This window comes from Hypanus sabinus, chromosome 9, assembly GCF_030144855.1.
Source record: "Hypanus sabinus isolate sHypSab1 chromosome 9, sHypSab1.hap1, whole genome shotgun sequence".
In the NCBI taxonomy this organism is placed as follows: domain Eukaryota; kingdom Metazoa; phylum Chordata; class Chondrichthyes; order Myliobatiformes; family Dasyatidae; genus Hypanus; species Hypanus sabinus.
In genome coordinates this window covers 92,180,679-92,203,266 of record NC_082714.1, presented here as the reverse complement: position 1 = coordinate 92,203,266, position 22,588 = coordinate 92,180,679, and the positions used below count along the sequence as shown (strand labels likewise).

General features: G+C 47.5%; 1 protein-coding gene across 4 annotated transcripts in view; it reads right to left on the bottom strand.

The window, feature by feature from the left end:
- The window catches only part of selenbp1 (selenium binding protein 1), a 48,290-nt gene extending 31,972 nt beyond the window's left edge, over nucleotides 1-16,318 (bottom strand). The window contains exons 1-5 of one of the 4 annotated variants that reach the window (XM_059980212.1): nucleotides 16,184-16,318; nucleotides 8,619-8,675; nucleotides 6,085-6,197; nucleotides 2,443-2,628; nucleotides 1,234-1,354 (exon numbers count right to left, since the gene is read on the bottom strand). In XM_059980212.1, coding sequence (XP_059836195.1) covers nucleotides 1,234-1,354; nucleotides 2,443-2,628; nucleotides 6,085-6,197; nucleotides 8,619-8,675; nucleotides 16,184-16,187 — 481 coding nt within the window. In that variant the 5' untranslated portion in view covers nucleotides 16,188-16,318. Of the gene's footprint in view, nucleotides 1-1,233; nucleotides 1,355-2,442; nucleotides 2,629-6,084; nucleotides 6,198-8,618; nucleotides 8,676-15,699; nucleotides 15,721-15,829; nucleotides 15,850-16,013; nucleotides 16,155-16,183 lie in introns of those variants that run through there. The other 3 variants (XM_059980213.1, XM_059980215.1, XM_059980214.1) reach the window with 3 other exon arrangements.
- Between the last annotated feature and the right edge of the window lie 6,270 nt (nucleotides 16,319-22,588).

The window sequence follows — 22,588 nt, the reverse complement described above, 5'->3', positions numbered from 1 at the left end:
AAAGAAATACCCCCTCGTGTTTCCCTTAAACTTCTGCCCCCTAACTCTCAAATCATGTCCTCTTATTTGAATCTCCCCTACTCTCAATGGAAACAGCCTATTCACGTCAACTCTATCTATCCCTCTCAAAATTTTAAATACCTCGATCAAATCCCCCCTCAACCTTCTACGCTCCAATAAATAGAGACCTAACTTGTTCAACCTTTCTCTGTAACTTAAGTGCTGAAACCCAGGTAACATCCTAGTAAATCGTCTCTGCACTCTCTCTAATTTATTGATATCTTTCCTATAATTCGGTGACCAGAACTGCACACAATATTCCAAATTTGGCCTTACCAATGCCTTGTACAATTTTAACATTACATCCCAACTTCTGTACTCAATGCTTTGATTTATAAAGGCCAGTGTTCCAAAAGCCTTCTTCAACACCCTATCTACATGAGACTCCACCTTCAGGGAACTATGCACTGTTATTCCTAGATCTCTCTGTTTCTCTGCATTCCTCAATGCCCTACCATTTACCCTGTATGTTCTATTTGGATTATTCCTGCCAAGATGTAGAACCTCACACTTCTCAGCATTAAACTCCATCTGCCAATGTTCAGCCCATTCTTCTAACCAGCATAAATCTCCCTGCAAGCTTTGAAAACCCACCTCATTATCCACAACACCTCCTACCTTAGTATCATCGGCATACTTACTAATCCAAATTACCACCCCATCATCCAGATCATTTATGTATATTACAAACAACATTGGGCCCAAAACAGATCCCTGAGGCACCCCGCTAGTCACCGGCCTCCATCCCGATAAACAATTATCCACAGTTATTCAAATTATTCAAAAATAAATAAAACTAAACTTGACATGACTCCATCTTCTCTGGAAAACATTGGCACGCGGCGCTGTCAGGGGTGTCTTGGTGGTGTGGCACTGAAAAGCACCAGTGAATGGCGTTCAATTCCCACTGCCACCCGTAAGGAGTTTGTACAGCCTTCTCACAACCACCTGCGTTTCCCCTGGATCCCCCACACTCCAAAGATGTGCAAGTTAGGGTTAGTCATGCTATGTTAATGTCAGTTGCAGGCTGCCCCCCCACCACATCCTCGGACTGTGCCTGTCGTTGACGCAACTGACTCGTTTCACTGTATGTTTTGATGTACAGGTGACAGATAAAGCTAATCTATTCTACATAGCTTCTCTTTATAAGAGCTGTTGCCTTTGAGACATTACCTTTGGCGTTCCCAGACGGGTCACCAATCGTGCTGATCATCACCTCCCCACTGGCCAGGCAGTGAGACGTGTGCGGATTGGCCAAGTTGCACTTCCAGAACATGTCTGTTGGCTCCACAGTCTGAAGAAAGCAGGGAAAAATTAAATAGAAGAGGGCTGGTTATTTCTGCAAGATCAATAAACGTACATCATTCTATGTCACGGGAAAATCCTGTGCTTCACCTCGAATCTCTGAGATTGTTTCCAACTATACTTCCTGCTGCTTTGACAAGGCAACCAACATAATCAAGAACCCCTCCCCACCGCAGTCATTTTCCTTTCTCCCTTCTCTTATCAGGCAAGAGACGCGAAAACCACAAAGCGTGTAAGGAAGCACAACAGCCACTCTACTTTCCCAGGAGGCTAAAGCAGTTCATCGTATCCCCATTGACCCGGTTAAGTTTGATTGCCGGACCTTGGGAAGCACCCTCTCCCGTTTGGTGCGGCAATTGCTCAGCCCGAGACCGCAGAGGGTTAAGGACCCAGCTCGGCCCACCATGGAAACCAGCCTCCCCTTAACTACACTTCTCACTGTTCTCACTGCCTTGATAAAACAGCCAGCATTACCCTACCCACCCTGGACGTTCCCTCTTCTCCCCCTCTTCCTTTGGGCAGGAGGTACATAAGTTTGAAAGCACTAACCACCAGGCTCAAGGGAATCCACCCTCACACAGTCTAGTTCTTTCAATATTCAGTAGGTTTCAATAATATTCCCCCCTCCCCTACATATTCTTCTAAATTCCATTGAGTATATGCCCAGGGAAGACAACGTAGAATGTAGAGCCTGTGGTAGTGCGTTGCACTTTTTGTGTAAAAAAAAACTGTCATCCCCAACCCATACTTTCTTCCAATCACCGTAAAAGTATATGTTCTTATACTAGCAATTGACACACTGGGAAAAAGGCACTGCTTGTCCAATCTAACTATGCCTCTTTCCTTCTGCACCTCCATCATGTCACCTCTCACCCTCCTTCTAGCGAAAGAGAAAAGTCCTAGCTCACTCAACCTTTCGTCATAAGACATAATGTAGACAGCATCCTGGTAAATCTCCTCTGGACCCTCTCTAAAGCTTCCACATCCTTCCCATGATAAGGTGGCCAGAAGTGAGCAAGACAGGTCTGTCCAGGGTTTGACGGTCGTACATTGAGGTGTCGAACTGGACAGTGTCACCTTATGCAGCCTGGGCGCTCGGGAGTCCGTTCCCACGTCCACCACGTAGATCCGGGATGAGATGAGAGCCGGCAGGATCAAGCGGTCACGCTTCTTGGAAGGGTCCCCATAGCAACTGCTGCAGGCATTCCAGCCAGAGTGGTGCAGCTCGTCATTCAGGTTCGGCATCGGCAAGCGATGGATAACCTAAAGAGAGAAAAACAGAGACAGTCACTTGCTTTTCCCGTTTCCTCCGCTCCACCGGGATTTCCCCTGGACTCCGGGAATACGCCAGTCTCAGCCTCAGGGCGCCCAGATTCTCCCAGTTGCACTGCCTAGGATGGGTAAACTACCCCTGCTTCGTGGTGGTGCACCACTTAGAGTCAGAGTTATAGAGCATTACAGCAGTGAAACAGGCCCTTCAGTCCATCTATCCTAACCCATTCACACCCAGAGGAGAACAAGGGACACCCCTCAAGTCAAACACTACCCTCACTCGGAAATATATCACCTCTTCTTAGAGTCACAGAGCATTACAGCACTGAAACAGGCTCTTCAGATCATCAGTGGAAAGGGTGAACAGCTTCAGCTTCTAGGGTATCAACATTTATGAGGATCTATCATATCAATGCAGTTACAAAGAAGGTATGACAGCGGCTGTATTTGATTAGGAGTTTGAGGAGGTTTGGTATGTCACTAGCAACACTCATAAATTTCTATAGATGTTCCGTGCAGAGCATTCTAACTGGTTGCATCAAAGTCCGGTGTGGTGGGGTCACTGTGTAGGATTGGAAAAAGGTGTGGAAAGATGAAAACTCTGCTAGCTCCATCATGAGCACTTGACCCCCCAGCACCGAGGACACCGTCAGAAGGCGATGCCTAAAAAAGACTGTGTCCATCGTTAAGGACCCCCATCACCCAGGACATGCCCTCTTCTCATTGCTACCGTCAAGAAGGTGGTACAGAAGCCTGAAGACACAGTGATTCAGGAACAGCTCCTTCCCCTGCTCGCCAGATTCTGAATTTTTTTTTTACCTGCGTTTTTTTTTGCTCTCTTCTTGCACTGCTTAATTAACTGAAACACACACGCACGCACGCGCACATTATATCCTCACCAGGAGACGATAGACATACACTCACTGGCCACCTTATTAGATACTGGAGGTACTGAGTGATCATTCTTTCCTGAAAGACTTGGCTCTGAACTTAAGATGATCCCAATTGCCCTCAAGTCCACCACCAATAAGACTTTACGGCCCTGAAAAGTATACTGAGCCCTTTGATGTTCTGTGTTGCTGAGGAGTGGCTTATTGGAGCTGTTTGATCATGGGAGTACATTGAAAACCTTTTTGTTTGCATACCTTCTGGCAGATCATTTCATACATAATTACATCGAGGTAGTAAGCGTACCGGGAAAGCAGGATAGAGCGCAGCAGTGACAGGGAGAGGGCAGCACCAATGCACTTTTTACTGAACTTCCAAAGCAATCTATTGCTCAGCTCCAACTCATTCTGAATGCCGCTGCTGGATGTTAACCAAAACCAGGATGAGAGAACAGATCACTCCTGGACTAACTACTCTGCGCTGGTTTCCTGTCTCTTTCAGAATTGATTTTAAAGTTCTCTTGCTTTTAAAGCTCTGGGATCAGAGTACATCACAGAATTGTTTTATAATCCTAATTGAGCTCTCTCAGGTCTTCTTCCAATGGTCTTGTAAATTTATACTACCTACCTCCCTCCTTTACAATTTAACTCTCACACTGTCCGGCAGTGCTTGTTCAGTACCGAGCAGAAGATATTGATCTACACTCCTAAACCCTGGAATTCAAAACCTAAAGCTCAGGCTCAGACTTTTTAAACAGCAGCTCATTTAACCTTGCTTTTAACTCATTGCCTTTTATTTTCATATTTGCACCTCATCCCCCTGTAAAGCACCATGAACAACATCGTCCGTGAGCTTGTTGGCTCAGGCTTAGTTATTTATTGAGATTCAGTGTGGAACAGGCCCTTTCGATCCTTTGAGCAGTGCCACCCAGCAATTCCCCCAATTCAATCCTCACCTAATTACAGGACAATTTACAATGACCAGTTGATACATCTTTGGCCTGCAGGAGCACCCAGTGGAAACCCACACGGTCACCGGGAGGACATACAAACTCCTCACAAACGGCGGCAGGAATATTGTACCTTCTGCCCGATGGCAGAGGGGAGAAGAGAGAATGCCCGTGGTGCCAGAGGTCCTTGGTTACGTTGGCTGTTTTCTGGAGGCAGCGGGAAGATGGAGTCAACGGAGAAGAAGTTGGTTTATGTGATGGTTTGGGCCACATTCACAACTCTGGTTTTTTTTTGTGGGTCTTGGACAGAGCAATTGATCATTAAGGGCCCCCATCACCCGGACATGCCCTCTTCTCATCGACACTATCAGAATCTCTGGCTTATATGTCTCCTGTCATCTAATACACCTCTACTAAGTCACCTCTCATCCTCCTTCACTCCAAAGGCAAAAGCCCTCTCTCACTCAAAGACCTTCATTGCTACCATCAGGGAGGAGGTACAGGAGCCTGAAGACCCACACTCAACGTTTCGGGAACAGCTTCTTCCCCTCCGCCATCAGATTTCTGAACGGACAGTGAACCCATGAACACTACTTCGCTATCCTTGCTCTCTTATTTAATTTTTTTTATGTACACAGGCATATAGTTCTTATTCTAGTTTGTAGTATGTTTACTGTACTGCACAAGGTCTGGGTTGTGGCCCTGACCTTCACACAAACCAGCCTGCCCTCTGTTGACTCCCAATACACTTCCTGTATACATAGGGCCTTTGGCATTTTTCAATGATCCCTCCCATCTGTCCAACAATCTCTTTGACCCCTCCTCCCCCCCCCCCCCCCCCCACAACCAGGCAGGAGGTATCGTAGCACTAGGACAGGAACTGTTAGGATGGGAAATGACTCCTTCCCCCAGGCTGTGAGATTGCAGAACTCTCTGCCACTGCGTATAAATCTCTTCATGTGGGCTCATCACGGATAAAGTGCCAGTAGCGTTAATACTGTTTACTTTTTAACTTGAGTTGTAAATGCACCTTATTATATGTGAATGTATTTGTGGTAATTTTACTTCATGTGTTATATGAATGAGTTGTATGTACTGTGTTGTGCGTCTTGGTCCTGAGGAACGATGTTTCGTTTGACGATATACCTGTGTAAAATGAATGACAATAAATTGAGCTTGAACTTGAGGTGAGCGATCTTGGCCTATGGGGGTGAAACAGGACAGGCTATTGGCGCCGTTTGTAAGGAGTTTCAATGTTCTCCCTGTGAGTGTGTGGGTTTCCTCCGGGTGCTCTGGTTTCCTCCCATATTCCACTGGTCGGTAGGTTAATTGGTCATTGTAAGTGATTAGGCTGGGGTTAAATAGGTGGGTTGCTGCTAGAAGGGTCAGGCCCATGCTGTATCTCTAGATAAATAAGTAAATCTCCACCTCACCTCCATTGATACGGACGAGGGATTGGACTCCACCCCACTTCCTGAAGTCAAAGACCAGCCCCTTCATTTTGCTGACACTGAAGGAGAGGTTCTTGTCTTGACACCATGCCCCAGGGCTCTCCGTCATCTCATCATCCCGCCTCTGAAACCCCATATCAATCGGCCTTGGTTACCCACCTGGGAGTACGTGGGGGACGTGGGGTCCACATCCACTGTGGCGAGGTAGTCTGGCTTGTTGATCGCCGTGTTCCTGTAGATACAGGGCACGTAAACAATTTCTTCCCGTGGCCCTTATTGAAGAAAGAAGAGCGTTTCAATCCCAAACCTTACGTTAGTTCAGAAACACGGGAGATTGCGCAGACGCTGGGAATCCAGGGCAACGCGTACGCAATGATGGAGGAACGGTATCGCCATGGCTAGCGGAACACATCACAGCGCCGAATATAACATTGGGGTTCAATTCCCATCACTGTTGGTACGTTCTCCCTGCGACCTTAATGTACAGACGTGGTGAAGTGGTCTGCATGGGCAGCAAGGAAAACAAAGTTTTTCACCCCACCACAGTACTTTTGCGAACTGTTTGTTAATCTAGCAATACTGCACGGCGTAGGCCCTTCCTGCCTCTAGAGCTGCGCCACCCCGGCAAAGCCTGACCTAACCTAACTTACATTGACCAATTAACCTCCCGGCTTGGACTGTGGGAGGAAATCAGAGGACGTGGGGAAAACCCCCACAGACTCCACTGGGAGGAAAGGCAGACATCTTACAGGGGATGCCTGGACTGAGCTCTGAGCTCTGAAAGCCCGAACTGTAACCAGCATTGTGCAAACCTCTACGCTACCATTGCGCCCAATCAGCAATCGCCAAACAGGACCCATTCATTACCCAGGTTACTAACCAGAGCCGTTCATGTTTCAGTCACTGTTACATTGTCCGTTCATCGCAGGATGTTGACATTCTCAAATTGGCCACATTTGAGGCCCTTCGTTGGCCAGGGTTGACCATGGACATTGTGTCCAAACTGTCTATGTGACACGTAGGCTGGGACAGTACGATACGGAGAGCAAGCCATTCCCCGTGCAGCAGGCTCCCCCTCTAGCCGTTCCCTGTGCAGCAGGCTCCCTGTCTAGCCGTTCCCCGTGCAGCAGGCTCCCCCTCTAGCCATTCCCCGTGCAGCAGGCTCCCCGTCTAGCTGTTCCCTATGCAGCAGGCTCCCCCTCTAGCCGTTCCCCGTGCAGCAGGCTCCCCGTCTAGCTGTTCCCTGTGCAGCAGGCTCCCCCGACTAGCCGTTCCCTGTGCAGCAGGCTCCCCCTCTAGCCGTTCCCTGTGCAGCAGGCTCCCCGTCTAGCTGTTCCCTGTGCAGCAGGCTCCCCCGACTAGCCGTTCCCTGTGCAGCAGGCTCCCCCTCTAGCCGTTCCCTGTGCAGCAGGCTCCCCGTCTAGCTGTTCCCCTTGCAGCAGGCTCCCCCTCTAGCCGTTCCCTGTGCAGCAGGCTCCCCCTCTAGCCGTTCCCTGTGCAGCAGGCTCCCCCTCTAGCCGTTCCCTGTGCAGCAGGCTCCCCCTCTAGCCGTTCCCTGTGCAGCAGGCTCCCCGTCTAGCTGTTCCCTGTGCAGCAGGCTCCCCCTCTAGCCGTTCCCTGTGCAGCAGGCTCCCCCTCTAGCCGTTCCCTGTGCAGCAGGCTCCCCCTCTAGCCGTTCCCTGTGCAGCAGGCTCCCCCTCTAGCTGTTCCCTGTGCAGCAGGCTCCCCCTCTAGCCGTTCCCTGTGCAGCAGGCTCCCCCTCTAGCCGTTCCCTGTGCAGCAGGCTCCCCGTCTAGCTGTTCCCTGTGCAGCAGGCTCCCCCTCTAGCCGTTCCCTGTGCAGCAGGCTCCCCCTCTAGCCGTTCCCTGTGCAGCAGGCTCCCCGTCTAGCTGTTCCCTGTGCAGCAGGCTCCCCCTCTAGCCGTTCCCTGTGCAGCAGGCTCCCCCTCTAGCCGTTCCCTGTGCAGCAGGCTCCCCCTCTAGCTGTTCCCTGTGCAGCAGGCTCCCCCGACTAGCCGTTCCCTGTGCAGCAGGCTCCCCCTCTAGCTGTTCCCTGTGCAGCAGGCTCCCCCGACTAGCCGTTCCCTGTGCAGCAGGCTCCCCGTCTAGCTGTTCCCTGTGCAGCAAGCTCCCCCTCTAGCCGTTCCCCTTGCAGCAGGCTCCCCCTCTAGCCGTTCCCTGTGCAGCAGGCTCCCCCTCTCCACACAGCTGACGAACCCAAAGGGAATGGCAGAGACCGATACAGTTCAGCACCAGCCTTGTCGCAGGAGTTGCCGGTCAGTGTCGAACTCGACGAAGGACTGCCTTTGGCTTGCCAGCTCCAGATATTTCCTCGGGGTTTGCTCCCAAAGCCTTCCCCATGAGTAGGTATAATCGGAAGGCAGCAGAGGTTTGAGGTCAGAGTTTTCCTTCTCTGAAATGAGCTGTTGAGGAACTCCATCTGCCCAACGTTTTAAGGCACCATTGACCTGCTTTTGCCCCTTCTCCTATCAGTAGAAACAGTTCTGTCAGGCTCAGTTGCTAAGCAACACAAGAAAGTCCAGGATCTGGACTTGGTTGTCAGAGGCTATTTAAGATGCACACCATTAATAGGTAGTGAGAGTTTGTCCCCATTACCACCCCCGGCCACAGCATCCTTAAGGAACCCGGCTGTGACATGACAACAGCTAACGTGATCCCATCTGTACAACTCACCTTTCATGGCGCTGAGGGGGCTGCTGAACCCAGGGCCACACTGTCCACACTTACCGGCTGTGGAGGAAACAACAAGCTGTCAGTTTGTCCCCATCACCTGCAGCTGCCTGGAGAGAGAACCACCCATCTTCATGCAGAAAACCTCCTCTTTTCACTCATGAACCTCTTACACAGGGAGCCGAATGGCCTCATTTTGTTCCTGAGCCTTATGGTCTTCATTGGCACAGGCGGCTGTGGAGGTACAGTGTACTTAAAACTTAAAGCAGTTTCCTGGCTATTAATGGCATCAGAGGTTATGGGGACAAGGCAGGAGAGTGGGGTCGAGAGGGATAATAAATCAGGCATGATGGGATGGCAAAGCAGTCTCGTCTCGATGGCCTAATTCTGCTCCTATGCCTTATAAGACTGTAAGATCTATTTAGCCATCTATCTATCTATCTATTTATCTATGCATCTATCTATTTACTTACAGATGGCGTGTGGAATGGGCCCTTCCAGCCCAACAAGCCACACCACCCAGCAGTGCCCCCCTGATTTAACCCCAGCCTAATCACAGGACAATTAATCTACTAACCAGTACGTCTTTGGACTGTGGGAGGAGCACCTGGAGGAAACCCACGGGGAGAATGTAAAAACTCCTTACAGACGGTGCCAGAATTGAACTCTGAACCCCAGGATCCCCCAAGCTGTCATAGCGTCACACCAACTACTACACCCAAGAGCAGAATTAGGCCATTTGGCCCAACGAGACCATTCTATCACATAGGCAAGCATTCTTCAGGCTCTCTCTCTTGCCGTCCCTGGCACCAGTCTGTGGACCAACACTGTGGTTTTGGAGCATGTGCAGCACCTTCTGTCATACAGTTCATCTCTCATGTGTTAACGTCCCTCATTCGAAACTGGGTGGAAACTGGCCATCATTTTATGGGTGGCAAGGTAGCAACCCCAGTACAATTTCTGCTGCTGTCTGTATGGGGTTTGTAGACTGTCCCCGTGAGCGCGTGGGTTCCCTCCCACAGTCCAAAGATGTAGCAGTTAGGGTTATGAAGTTGTGGGCTTGCTCCATAGACATGGCAACCCTTGCAGGCTGCCCCCAGGACTGTGTTGGTTGTTGGCACAAAATTTCCCCATGGGTTCCGATGGGCTTCGCGAGAATGGAGCCAGTGTAGAAACAAGATAAAATATTAAATATTAAATTAAAATTAGATTATTTGTCACAGGTACTTCAAAGTGAAAGCTGTTGTTTGCGTCAGTGACCAACACAGTCCAAGAATGTGCTGGGACAGCCGGGCTTCCAGTCTCAGCAGAGCATTCCCACACCTCACTAACCCTAACTCGCACACCTTTGGAACGTGGGAGGAAATCGGAGTGGAAACCCACACGGTCGCAGGGAGAACGTGGTCCTTACAGACCATGGCGGGACCTGAACCATAGAAACATAGAAAACCTACAGCACAATACAGGCCCTTCAGCCCACAAAGTTGGCCTGAGCATGTCCCTCCCATAGAAATTACGAGGCTTCCCCATAGCCCTCTATTTTTCTAAGTTCCATGTACCAATCCAAAAGTCTCTTAAAAGACCTGATTATATCCGCCTCCACCATCATCGCCGGCAGCCCATTCCACGCACTCACCACCCTCCGAGTAAAAAACTTACCCCTGACATCTCCTCTGTACCTACTCCCCAGCACCTTAAACCTGTGTCCTCTTGTGGCAACCATTTCAGCCCTGGGAAAAAGCCTCTGACTATCCACACGATCAATGCCTCTCATCATCTTATACACCTCTATCAGATCGCCTCTCATCCTCCGTCGCTCCAAGGAGAAAAGGCCGAGTTCACTCAACCTGTTTTCATAAGACATACTTCCCAATCCAGGCAACGTCCTTGTAAGTCTCCTCTGCACCCTTTCTGTGGATTCCATAGTGAGGCGACCAGAACTGAGCACAGTACTCCAAGTGACCAGGGTGCAACATTACCTGCAACATTACCTCTTGGCTCCTAAATTCAATTCACTATTGATGAAGGCCAATACATCATACACCTTCTTAACCACAGAGTCAACCTGTGCAGCTGCTTTGAGCATCCTGTGGACTCGAACCCCAAGATCCTTCTGATCCTCCACACTGGCAAGAGTCTTACCATTAATACTACATCCTGCCATCATATCTAATCTAACAAAATGAACCACTTGACACTTATCTGGGTTGAACTTCATCTGCCACTCCTCAGCCCAGTTTTGCTTCCTAGCGATGTCCTGCTGTAACCTCTGACAGTCCTCCACACTATCCACAAAACCTCCAACCTTTGTTTCATCAGCAAACTTACTAACCCGTCCCTCACTTTCTCATCCAGGTCATTTATAAAAATCACGAAGAGTAAGGGTCCCAGAACAGATCCCTGAGGCACACCACTGGTCACCAGCCTCCATACAGAATATGACCCATCTACAACCACTCTTTGCCTTCCATGGGCAAGCCAGTTCTGGATCCACAAAGCAATGTCCCCTTAGATCCCTTGCCTCCTTACTTTCTCAAAAAGCCTTGCATGAGGTACCTTATCAAATGCTTTGCTTTAATCCATATACACTACATCCACTACTCTTCCTTCATCAATGTGTTTAGTCACAACCACAAAAAATTCAGTTAAGCTCGTGAGGCACGACCTGCCCTTGACAAAGCCATGCTGACTATACCTAATCATATTATACCTCTCCAAATGTTCAAAAATCCTGCCTCTCGGGATCTTCTCCATCAACTTACCAACCACTGAGGTAAGACTCACTGGACTAATATTTCCTGGGCTATCTCTATCCCTTTCTTGAATAAAGGAACAACATCCGCAACCCTCCAGTCCTCCGGAACCTCTCCCGTCCCCATTGATGATGCAAAGATCATCACCAGAGGCTCAGCAATCTCCTCCCTCGCCTCTCACAGTAGCCTGGGGCACATCTTATCTGGTCCCGGCGACTTATCCAACTTGATGCTTTCCAAAAGCTCCTCTTACTTAATATCTACATGCTCAAACTTTTCAGTCTGCTGCAGGTCATCACTACAATCACCAAGACCCTTTTCCATAGTGAATACTGAAGTAAATTATTCATTAAGTACCTCTGTTATTTCCTCCGGTTCCATACACACTTTCCCACTGACACACTTGATAGGTCCTATTCTTTCATGTCTTATCCTCGTGGTCTTCACATACTTGTAGAATGACTTGGCGTTTTCCTTAATCCTGCCTGCCAAGTCCTTCTCATGGCCCCTTCTGGCTTTCCTAATTTTCTTAAGCTCCTTCCTATTAGCCTTATAATCTTCTAGATCACTACCTAACTCTCTGAAACTCTCTTTTCTTTTCTTCTTGACTAGATTTATTACAGCCCTTGTACACCACGGTTTCTCTACCCTACCATAACTCCCCTGTCTCATTGGAATGTACCTATGCCGGAACTCCACACAAATATCCCCTGAACATTTCCCACATTTTTTCTGTACTTTTCCCTGAGAACATCTATTTCCAATTTAAGTTTCCAATTTCCTCGTAACTCCCCTTACTCCAGTTAAACGCTTTTCTAACTTATCTGTCCCTCTCTCCAATGTTATTGTAAAGGAGATAGAATTATGATCACTGTCTCCAAAATGCTCTCCCACTGAGAGATCTGACACCTGACCAGGTTCATTTCCCGATACCAGATCAAGTACAGCCTCTCTTCTTGTAGACTTACCTACATATTGTGTTAAGAATCCTTCCTGAACACACCTAACAAACTCCACCCCAATGCTCTAGGGAGAAGCCAATCGATAGTTGGGAACTTAAAGTCCCCATCAATCTGTTATTATCATGCCTTTCCAGGATCTGTTTCCCTATCTGCTCCTATCATGTAGAAGTAAGGGCAAAGAAGTAAGCCATTTTGCCCTCAGGACTATTGATGCAAAACATTTATTCTGTTGCCCCATCACAGGGGCCAAGGACCCAATCTCCCTTTGAGTTCCTTACAGAGTTCGAAGTGAAGCGCCAAGAGTGAAGTCTCCCACTTCGTAGGAGGAGGATGGGCAGGAGATGCTGCTCCTTCCAAATCAGAACAACAGTCATGGCAGCCAATGAACTCCAACCTACATTCCTCTTCCCTTTTTGTTGTGTGGACCCGTGGACCTGGGGTTTCACGTGCAGCGGTGATAGTCCAGCCTGAATCTTTTCGGTGGACTCGTGGTTTTGTGTGCAGCCAGTGATAGGCCAGTGGGAGGGTAGAGAGAAGGTAGTGAGAGGGTGTAGAGTGAGTGAGAGTGTAGAGGGGGGAGAGAGTAGAGAGAGGGGGAGAGAGGGAGGGTAGAGAGGGGAGGGTAGAGAGGTAGTGAGAGGGTGTAGAGAGAGTAAGTGTAAAGAGGGTAGAGGGAGGGGGAAAAGGGGGAGAGGGTGGGGGAGGGGGTAGAGGGGGTGAGGGGTAGAGAGGGGGGAGCCCCTCACCAACCTGACTAAGCCTATGAACAATAGTGCGGTGGCTCTCCCCACTGCTCTGACGGACAAATACTTATTCTGCAAGGATATGTTACCATATTATTAAATAGCTTTAGAGATACAAATCATACAACCGGTTCAATGGCTCTGTGCCGAATAAAATTCTCACCTGGGCTAGTCTAAAAGAAAATAAAAGAAGTTAGACCTGTATTCCCACGTTGCTATATCATTCTTTGAATTAATTTGATGTTTTGAAGTTAAAACATAGCAACCTACCTTTGGCCTATGTCCTCTGAACCTTTCCAATCCATGTACTAGTCCAACCAACTTATAAATTTGATTTCTATGGGATATTTTCTGTAAATAAAAGACCTGCTACATTTCTAATACTAAATCACCTTGATTGTGGTGAGAACTATGCCCAGGCCTCAGTGCAGCCATCCAGGGGAGGAGACTGAGGTGTTGTGGGTGAGAGCAGGGGCTTCTGTTGAGACCAGTGGAACCCAGACTGGGTTTGGGGGGTGGGGGGCCTGTCCCGTTCAACCGCCACTGCCCTCCACTGTTCACTCGGTGCTGCTTTCCGGCATTCCTCGGAGGAAGAACAGGCTGAACAAGACACGGGCTATTTTGTTCTCTTTGTGACTGTACAGTCGGCCCTCCTTATCCACAGGGTTTAGTTCTGGGAACCCACCACCCCGGCGGATGCAAAAAAAACACGGATGCTCAAGTCCCTTATTTAACCTGTCTCAGTGCGGTGAACTTTAGGACCCGGAGGAGCTCGGGACCTAATTTAACCTGTCTCAGTGCGGTGGACTTTAGGACCCAGCAGAGCTCGGGACCTAATTTAACCTGTCTCAATGCGGTGGACTTGGGACCCGGCAGAGCTCGGGACCTAATTTAACCTGTCTCAGTGCGTTGGACTTTAGGACCCGGCGGAGCTCGGGACCTAATTTAACCTGTCTCAGTGCGGTGGACTTTAGGACCTGGCGGAGCTCGGGACCTAATTTAACCTTTCTCAATGCGGTGGACTTGGGACCCGGCGGAGCTCGGGACCTAATTTAACCTGTCTCAATGCGGTGGACTTGGGACCCGGCGGAGCTCGGGACCTAATTTAACCTGTCTCAGTGCGGCGGACTTGGGACCCGGCAGAGCTCAGGACCCGCCACCCGCAGTGCTTCTGTTCCGGAAAACGATCACAATTGCAAATAAAGTGGAAATAATAAAGCAATCGGAAAGAGGTGAAACACCATCGGTCATTGGAAAAGTGTTAGGCTACAGTCGGTCAACGATCAGAACAATTTTAAAGGATAAAGTGAGAATAATGGAGCGTATGAAAGGCCCTATCCCGAAGAAAGCTACAATTATTACTAAGTAACGTAGTGGTTTAATTATTGAAAATATATACTACATACTAAGACAAATGTTTGACTGACTGATGCTAAATAATACCAGATGTACCTGTTCCGACTCACTTATAATACCTAATACAAAGTAAATGCTATGTAAATAGTTGTTATACCGTATTGTTTAGGGAATAATGACAAAGAAAAAAAGTCTGTACATGCTCGAACAAGGGCTGGAGAGAGAACTTCTGGGTTTTCCCGATCCACGGTTGGTCGAATCCGCGCATGCGGAACCCGTGGATAAGGAGGGCCGACTGTACATGAATTTGTAACCACATGTGTGGTGTGCTGTTAGTAAAGTGTTTTACACCTTGGCCCAGGAGGAATGCTGTTTCAGTTGGCTATCTTCATGTTGAATGATAATTAAACTTTTCAGGGACTGCACTGTACTTCAAAACATAGAACAGTACAGGCCATTCAGCCCACAATGCTGTGCTACTTTTAACCTGCTCCAAGATCAAACCCTTCCCTCCCACATAATCTCCATTTTTCTTTCATCCCTGTGCCTGTCTAAGAGTTCCTACTGAACATTTCAAATGTATATTTTCAGACTGTAGGACATAGGATCAGAGTTAAGCCATTTAGTCCATCGATTCTGCTCTGCCAGTCCATCACGTCTGATTTACTTTCCCTCTCAACTCTTTCTCAGTTGGACGGTTGAGAGTCTGTGGAATTCACGGCTGTGGAGGTCAAGAAAATGAGTATATTTAATGTGGAGGCTGATAGGTTCTTGATTAGTCAGGGCGTCAAAGGCTAAAGGGCAAAGGCAAGAGAATGGGGTTAAGAAGAGCAATAGATCAGCCATGATGGAGCAGACTCGATGGGCTGAATGGCCTAATTCTGCTCCTATGTCTTGTGGTCTTATGGTCGATCTTTTGGGTCGAGACGCTTCATCTGGGCTGAAAGATAGATTGGGGGCAGCCCGTATACAGTGGTGGAGGGAAGGGTGATGGGTGACGGGTGGATCCAGGTAAGGAGAGGGTGTAGGCAAATAGGGGAGGGGAGAGTGCGAATCCACCAGAAGCTGGGAGGGAAGAGGCACAAGGTGGAAAGCGGGAGATTGTGATAGGAGCCCAGAATCGAGGGAGAGAGGTGGGGAGGCCAGATGGACAGAGTGGGGTATGTGAGAAGAGTGTGTGGGTGACAGGCAGAACCCAAGGAGAGAGGCGGAGAGGAGTTAATGAGAAAATGGAGAAAGCAAAATGGGTCAGAATTGGATTGATGCATACAAAATGCCGGAGGAACTCAGGATCTACGGTTGACTTCTCAGGCCAAGACCCCTCCTCAGCACTAGGGTGCTTGGCAGCTGAAGGATCTGTTCACTGCTTTATCTCTCTCTGCGACTCCTGTAATATTTACTTCAGGACGAGGTTGAGGCCGTGATAAGTTGCACCACCCAGCCTCCTTCAGTGAATTCTGTTTGTCCCTCGTCCCTCCAAATGAGGCTCACAACGCACATCTTTTTACTCCTACGCAGCTGAGACAGTTTGTTGTATTAAGAGTCCAAGTAAATATTAAAGCTGTTGTGCTTCAAGTTACTCACAGATAGAAGTCCTGAATACCTATACTTGATCCACCACACAAGAAGATCTATTTATAATTCAGTTTCAAAGTTCAGGAGCTTTCACGCTCTGTTGAAAGTCTTCAGAAGGAGGTGCATTCATCAAAATGTCTTTAAGATAAGAACAAGTCAGCAGGGTTCCTGCATCTTACCCATTCTCTCTGGACACAGGCGGCCAGCAATAAGTTGAGCGAGAGAGCAGAACGACACAGCGACTGGAAACTGGACTAAGGTCTTCTGAAAAGTTTACATTGGGGGGAGGGAGTATGAGCTTATTTGCCAAGAAACATACTGAATTGTTAACTCTTTGCAGTCCAAGCTGCTGTAACCCAATAAAACCTTTCCCCGCCCATCATAATTGCCTGTAATTTACAGATAATTTACAGTACAGCGACTACAGCTGCTGCAAGTGTGTGTACAAGACCACAAGACATAGGAGCAGAATCAGGCCATTTGGCCCATCGAGTCTGTTATGCTATTCTATCATGGCTGATTTACATAGAAACATTGAAAACATACAGCACAATACAGGCCCTTCAGCCCACAATGCTGTGCCAAACATGTACTTACTTTAGAATTTACCTAGGGTTACCCCATAGCCCTCTATTTTTCTAAGCTCCATGTACCTATCCAGGACCCTATCGTATCTGCCTCCTCCACCATTGCCAGCAGCCCATTCCTCGCACTCAACACTCTCTGCGTAAATAACTTACCCCTGACATCTCCTCTGCACCTTCTTCCAAGCACCTTAAAACTGTGCCCTCTCATGCTAGCCATTTCAGCCCTGGGGAAAAAGCCTCTGACTATCCACACGATCAATGCCTCTCGTCATCTTATACACCTCTATCAGGTCACCTCTCATCCACCTTTGCTCCAAGGAGAAAAGGCCGAGTTCACTCAACCTATTCTCATAAGGCACGCTCCCCAATCTGGGCAACATCCTTGTAAATCTCCTCTGCACCCTTTCTATAGTTTCCACATCCTTCCTGTAGTGAAGTGACCAGAACTGAGCACAGTTCTCCAAGTGGGGTCTGACCAGGGTCCGACATAGCTGCAACATTACCTCTCGGCCTTTGAACTCAATTCCACGATTGATGAAGGCCAATGCACCGTACATCTTAACCACAGAGTCAACCTGCGCTGCAGCTGTGAATGTCCTGTGGACACGATCCCTCTGATCCTCCACACTGGCAAAAGTCATACTATATTAATACTATATTCTGCCATTATATTTGACCTACCAAAATGAACCACCTCACACTTATCTGGGTTGAACTCCATCTGCCACTTCTCAGCCCAGTTTTGCATCCTATCAACATCCAACTGTAACCTCTGACAGCCCTCCACTCTATCCATAACACCTCCAACCTTTGTGTCATCAGTAAATCTACTAACCATTCCTCCATTTCCTCATCCAGATCATTTATAAAAATCATGAAGAGAAGAGGTCCCAGAACAGATCCCTGAGACACTCCACTGGTCACCGACCTCCATGAAGAATATGACCCGTCCACAACTACTCTTTGCCTTCTGTGGCAAGCCAGTTTTGGATCCACAAAGCCAGGTCCCCTTGGATCCCATGCCTCCTTACTTTCTCAATAAGCCTTGCATGGGGTATCTTAACAAAAGACTTGCTGAAATCCATATACAATACATCTACTGCTCCACCTTCATCAATGTGTTTAGGCACATCCTTAAAAAATTCAATCAGGCTCATAAGGCACTTTGACAAAGCCATGCGGAGTATTCCTGATTATATTATGCCTCCTTTCTGCTACCTTCTCCCTGAAACCTTTGACACCCTGACTAATCAAGAACCTATCAACCTCCGCCTTAACTATACCCAGTGTCACAGCCTCCACAGCCTTCTGGAGCAATGAATTCCACAGATTCTCCATCTGTGTAAAGAAATTTCTCCTCATCTCTGTTCTAATGGGACTTCCCTCAATTCTAAGGCTGTGCCTTCTGCACAGCTGGCAAATTCTCTGTGACCATGTGGATTTCACCACCACCTCTTCCCCCCCCCCCCACCATCACCACCTCCAAGTTTCTCCCACACCTCAAAGTTTGCCCCTTAGCTGCTGTAAGTTGCCTCTGATATGCAGGTGAGGGGTAAATTTTGGGAAGTCACAGGGATTGGTGAGTGCCTGGAATGCCCTGCCAGGGGTGGTGGTAAAGGTAGCAGGGGTGCAGTAAGAGGCACCAATCCGGTCGTCAACACAGCGCAGGAGGAGTTGGAGCGTGTATGGAACAAGCCAATGCTGTTCCTCAAGGCTTCACCTCGGGCTTGGTCAAGGTGGGAGGAGGCAAGAGAAATTGTTGAGGATGAAAACCAGTTTTGCCAGACAGAGGAGGGTGTTAATAAAGAGCAACACACACAAAATGCTGGAGGAACTCAGCAGGCCAGGCAGCATCGATGGAAAAGAGTGCAGTCGACCTTTCAGGCCGAGACCCTTTGGCAGGACTGGAAAATCAAGATGAGCAATAGCATTAAAAGGTGGGGAAGGGGAGAGGTGAAATCGGGAGGGGAGGGGTGAAGTAAAGAGCTGGGAAGTTGATTGGTGAATGGAGAGGGGGAGACCTAATAGGAAAGTCAAGAAGGCCATGGAAGGAAAAAAAGGGGGAGCACCACCAGAGGAAGGTGACGGGCAGGCAAGGAGATATGGGAAATGGAGCGGGGCTGGTTAAGTCAGTCATCCATTAAGAAGCACAGAGTTTTAAGGCCTTCCTGAGAGGGGATGGATGCGTATAGGGACTGGATATCTGTGGTAAATATGAGGCGATCAGGGCTCTGGAACTTAAAGAGATTGAAGTGATCAAAAATTGTGAGAAAAGTCACAGGTATAAGTAGAAGAGGACAAGCAGAATCCCCATTAATCCCCATCAAGCCATTTCCCACCGACACTACAACTTGAAAATCCATTTCAAATTTTTCAGCTGGTACATCCACCCAGTTTGTTAATCATTTACAAACAAGAAGCTGGAAATCCAAGCAACACACACAAAATCCTTGAGGAACTCAAGGGGATGGGGATTGATGGGGATTAATGGGGAATCTGCTTGTCCTGCTCCACTGCACTCACGTCTGCATTTCATCCTCCTAGATTTTGTCCTTTTCTACTTATACCTGTGACTTTTCACACAATTTTTGATCACTTCAATCACTTTAAGCTCCAGAGCCCTGATCGCCTCATATTTACCACAGATGTCCAGTCCCTATGTTCATCTATGGAAGAAGGTACAGTTGACGTACAGGAGTCCTTTCACCCCCAAACATCCACTGTCCTTCACTTCCAGAGATGCTGCCTGGCCTGCTGAGTTCCTCCGGCCATTTTGTGTCTGCTGTTAATCGTCCAACTCTATTCAACCAATTAGGTTCTGAATTTCATATTGCGATCTATTGTTTTTATTAAAATGTTTTTATTATAAATTTAATTAATTTTATTAAAATTATAAAGAAATGTGAAGCTATAAATCTTTTAATAGTCATTTGTTCTGAAGCCCTCTTCTTTCTTTGGACAATCCATTAAATATCTTAAGTGTCTTAAACATCTTAAATCCCAGCAATGCCAAATCAGGTGTTGTGAAAGTCAAAAGTTAAAGTAGAATTTTATTGTCAAGTCTTGGACTCTTGACCTCACAGTCTATCTCGTGATTTTCCACCTTGTTGTTGATTTGCACTGCAGCTCAGGGCCAGGTTTAATATCACCAGCATGAAATTTGGTGTACATTGCAACACATTTTAATGAAAACAATAGATCGTAATATGAAATACTTTGATTATCATGTTTACTGAAGAGCTTGTTTCTGACCCTGCAGAGTGGTGAGGTTAAAATTCTCTCCACAATACACCGCCACATTACACTGTAATCTTCTTTGTAACTGTTTTCCCTTATTCTATCCCTGCTCACTGTGTGATGATTGAACTGTGTGCAAGACAAGACTTTCACTGTATCTCAGGACATGTGACAACAATTAAACCAATTCCATAAGATATAGGAGCAGAATGAGGCCTTTTGGCCCATTGACTCTGATCCGTCATTTCATCATGGCTGATCCATTTTGCCTCTTAGCTCCGGTCTCCTGGCTTCTTCCCGTATCCTGCCATGCCCTGACTAATCAGGAATCTATCAAAGGTTTCAAAGGTTTCAAGGGTACATCTAATGTTGTCATGGTTTCTCTTGCCCCACGAAAGACCAGGAGACGCAGAAGATACTTCAAGAAGTATTAAACTTTAATTTGCAAATCAAAGCTGAGACAGTCATTGAGCTAGTCGCCGATTATCCACCGATCCTTGTACATAGCATTTTTAATAGCAATCTCCTGGTTTAGTTGCATTAGCATATCCAATCGGTCTACAGTTGCATATCACCAGTACATCCTTCACTATTGTTTCTACCCATTGACTTAATCCTGTTCTAATCTACATCTCTTAGCTACCTCTCATTACCACACAATTGTCTTCTACATTCTTAAGATTTCATTCTCCTACTAAATTGGATACATGCATAGCAAATAGCAAGTTCAAAGCTTTCTACATAGTTTTGGTTACACAGCAAACAATGCAACTTTTATACTCCAATGATGTCAGAGAAACGTACATCCTGAAATGCTTTTTCTTCACAACCATCCACGAAAACAGAGGAGTGGCCCCCAAAGAACGAATGACAGTTAAATGTTAGGACCCCAATGTCCCTCCCCCCAGCTCCCCTCCCTCCCACAATAAGCAGCAGCAAGCAACAATTCCCCCTCCCCCCACCACCCAAAAAAAGCATCAGCACAGGCCTGCGAGAACTCAGCATGCAACAAAACATCAATGACAAACTTGCTACTCATCCATCTGTAATTCCACATGCCACAGGCTCTCTCTCCAGAATAAGGGAAAGAAAAGGCCCTTTGTTTCAGAGGTCCTTATCAAGCTTTGCCTTAAGTATACCCAACGACCTGGCCAACACAGCTGCCTGTGGCAATGAATTCCAGAGATTCCCCACTCTCTGGCCAAAGAATGTCCTTCTCACCTCTGTTCGAAATGGATGTCCCTCTATTCTGAGGCTGTCCCCTCTGGTCTTAGACACGCCTTAGGAAACATTCTCCACATCTACTGGATTGAGGCCTTCTGAAGTCATACAGAGCAAGTTAATAGGTAATTTTAATTGTTATTAGGTTAGGGTTGTTGGGGCCAGAAGGGTCTACACCACCATGTATTGCAATGGTCGAAGGGAACATGCTGAGGGAACTCGGCGTCTCTAACACAAATAATACTGAGGGAACGGCGTCTTAACAGACAAAATACTGAGGGAACTCGGCGTCTTACAAACAAAATACTGAGGGAACTCGGCGTCTTGCAAACAAAATACGAAGGGAACTCGGCGTATTACAAACAAAATACTGAGAGAACTCGGCGTCTTACACACACAAAATACTGAGGGAACTTGGCCTCTCTAACACACAAAATACTGAGGGAACTCGGCGTATTACAAACAAAATACTGAGGGAACTCGGCGTATTACAAACAAAATACGAAGGGAACTCGGCGTATTACAAACAAAATACTGAGAGAACTCAGCGTCTTACACACACAAAATACTGAGGGAACTTGGCCTCTCTAACACACAAAATACTGAGGGAACTCGGCGTATTACAAACAAAATACTGAGGGAACTCGGCGTATTACAAACAAAATACTGAGGGAACTCGGCGTCTCTAACACACAAAATGCTGAGGGAACTTGGCCTGTCTAACACACAAAATACAGAGGGAACTCGGCGTCTCTAACACACAAAATACTGAGGGAACTCGGCGTCTCTAACACACAAAATGCTGAGGGAACTCGGCGTCTCTAACACACAAAATACTGAGAGAAATCAGCGTCTCTAACACACAAAATACTGAGGGAACTCGGCGTCTCTAACACACAAAATACTGAGGGAACTCGGCGTATCTAACACACAAAATGCTGAGGGAACTCGGCGTCTCTAACACACAAAATGCTGAGGGAACTCGGCGTCTCTAACACACAAAATGCTGAGGGAACGGGGCGTCTCTAACAGACAAAATACTAGGGGAACTCGGCGTCTCTAACACAAAAAATGCTGAGGGAACTCGGCGTCTCTAACACACAAAATGCTGAGGGAACTCGGCGTCTCTAACACACAAAATGCTGCGGAAACTCGGCATCTTAACAAACAAAATACTGAGGGAACGGCGTCTTAACACACAAAATACTGAGGGAACTCGGCGTCTTACAAACAAAATACTGAGAGAACTCGGCGTCTCTAACACGCAAAAAATTGAGGGAACTCGGCGTCTCTAACACACAAAATACTGAGGGAACGGTGCCTTAACACACGAAATGCTGAGGGAACTCGGCGTCTCTAACACACAAAATAATGAGAGAACTAGGCATCTCTAACACACAAAATACAGAGGGAACTCGGCGTCTCTAAGACACAAAATACTGAGGGAATGGCGTCTTAACACACAAACTACTGAGGGAACTGTGTGTATCTGACACACAAAATACTGAGGGAACTTGGCGTCATACACACAAAAAATTC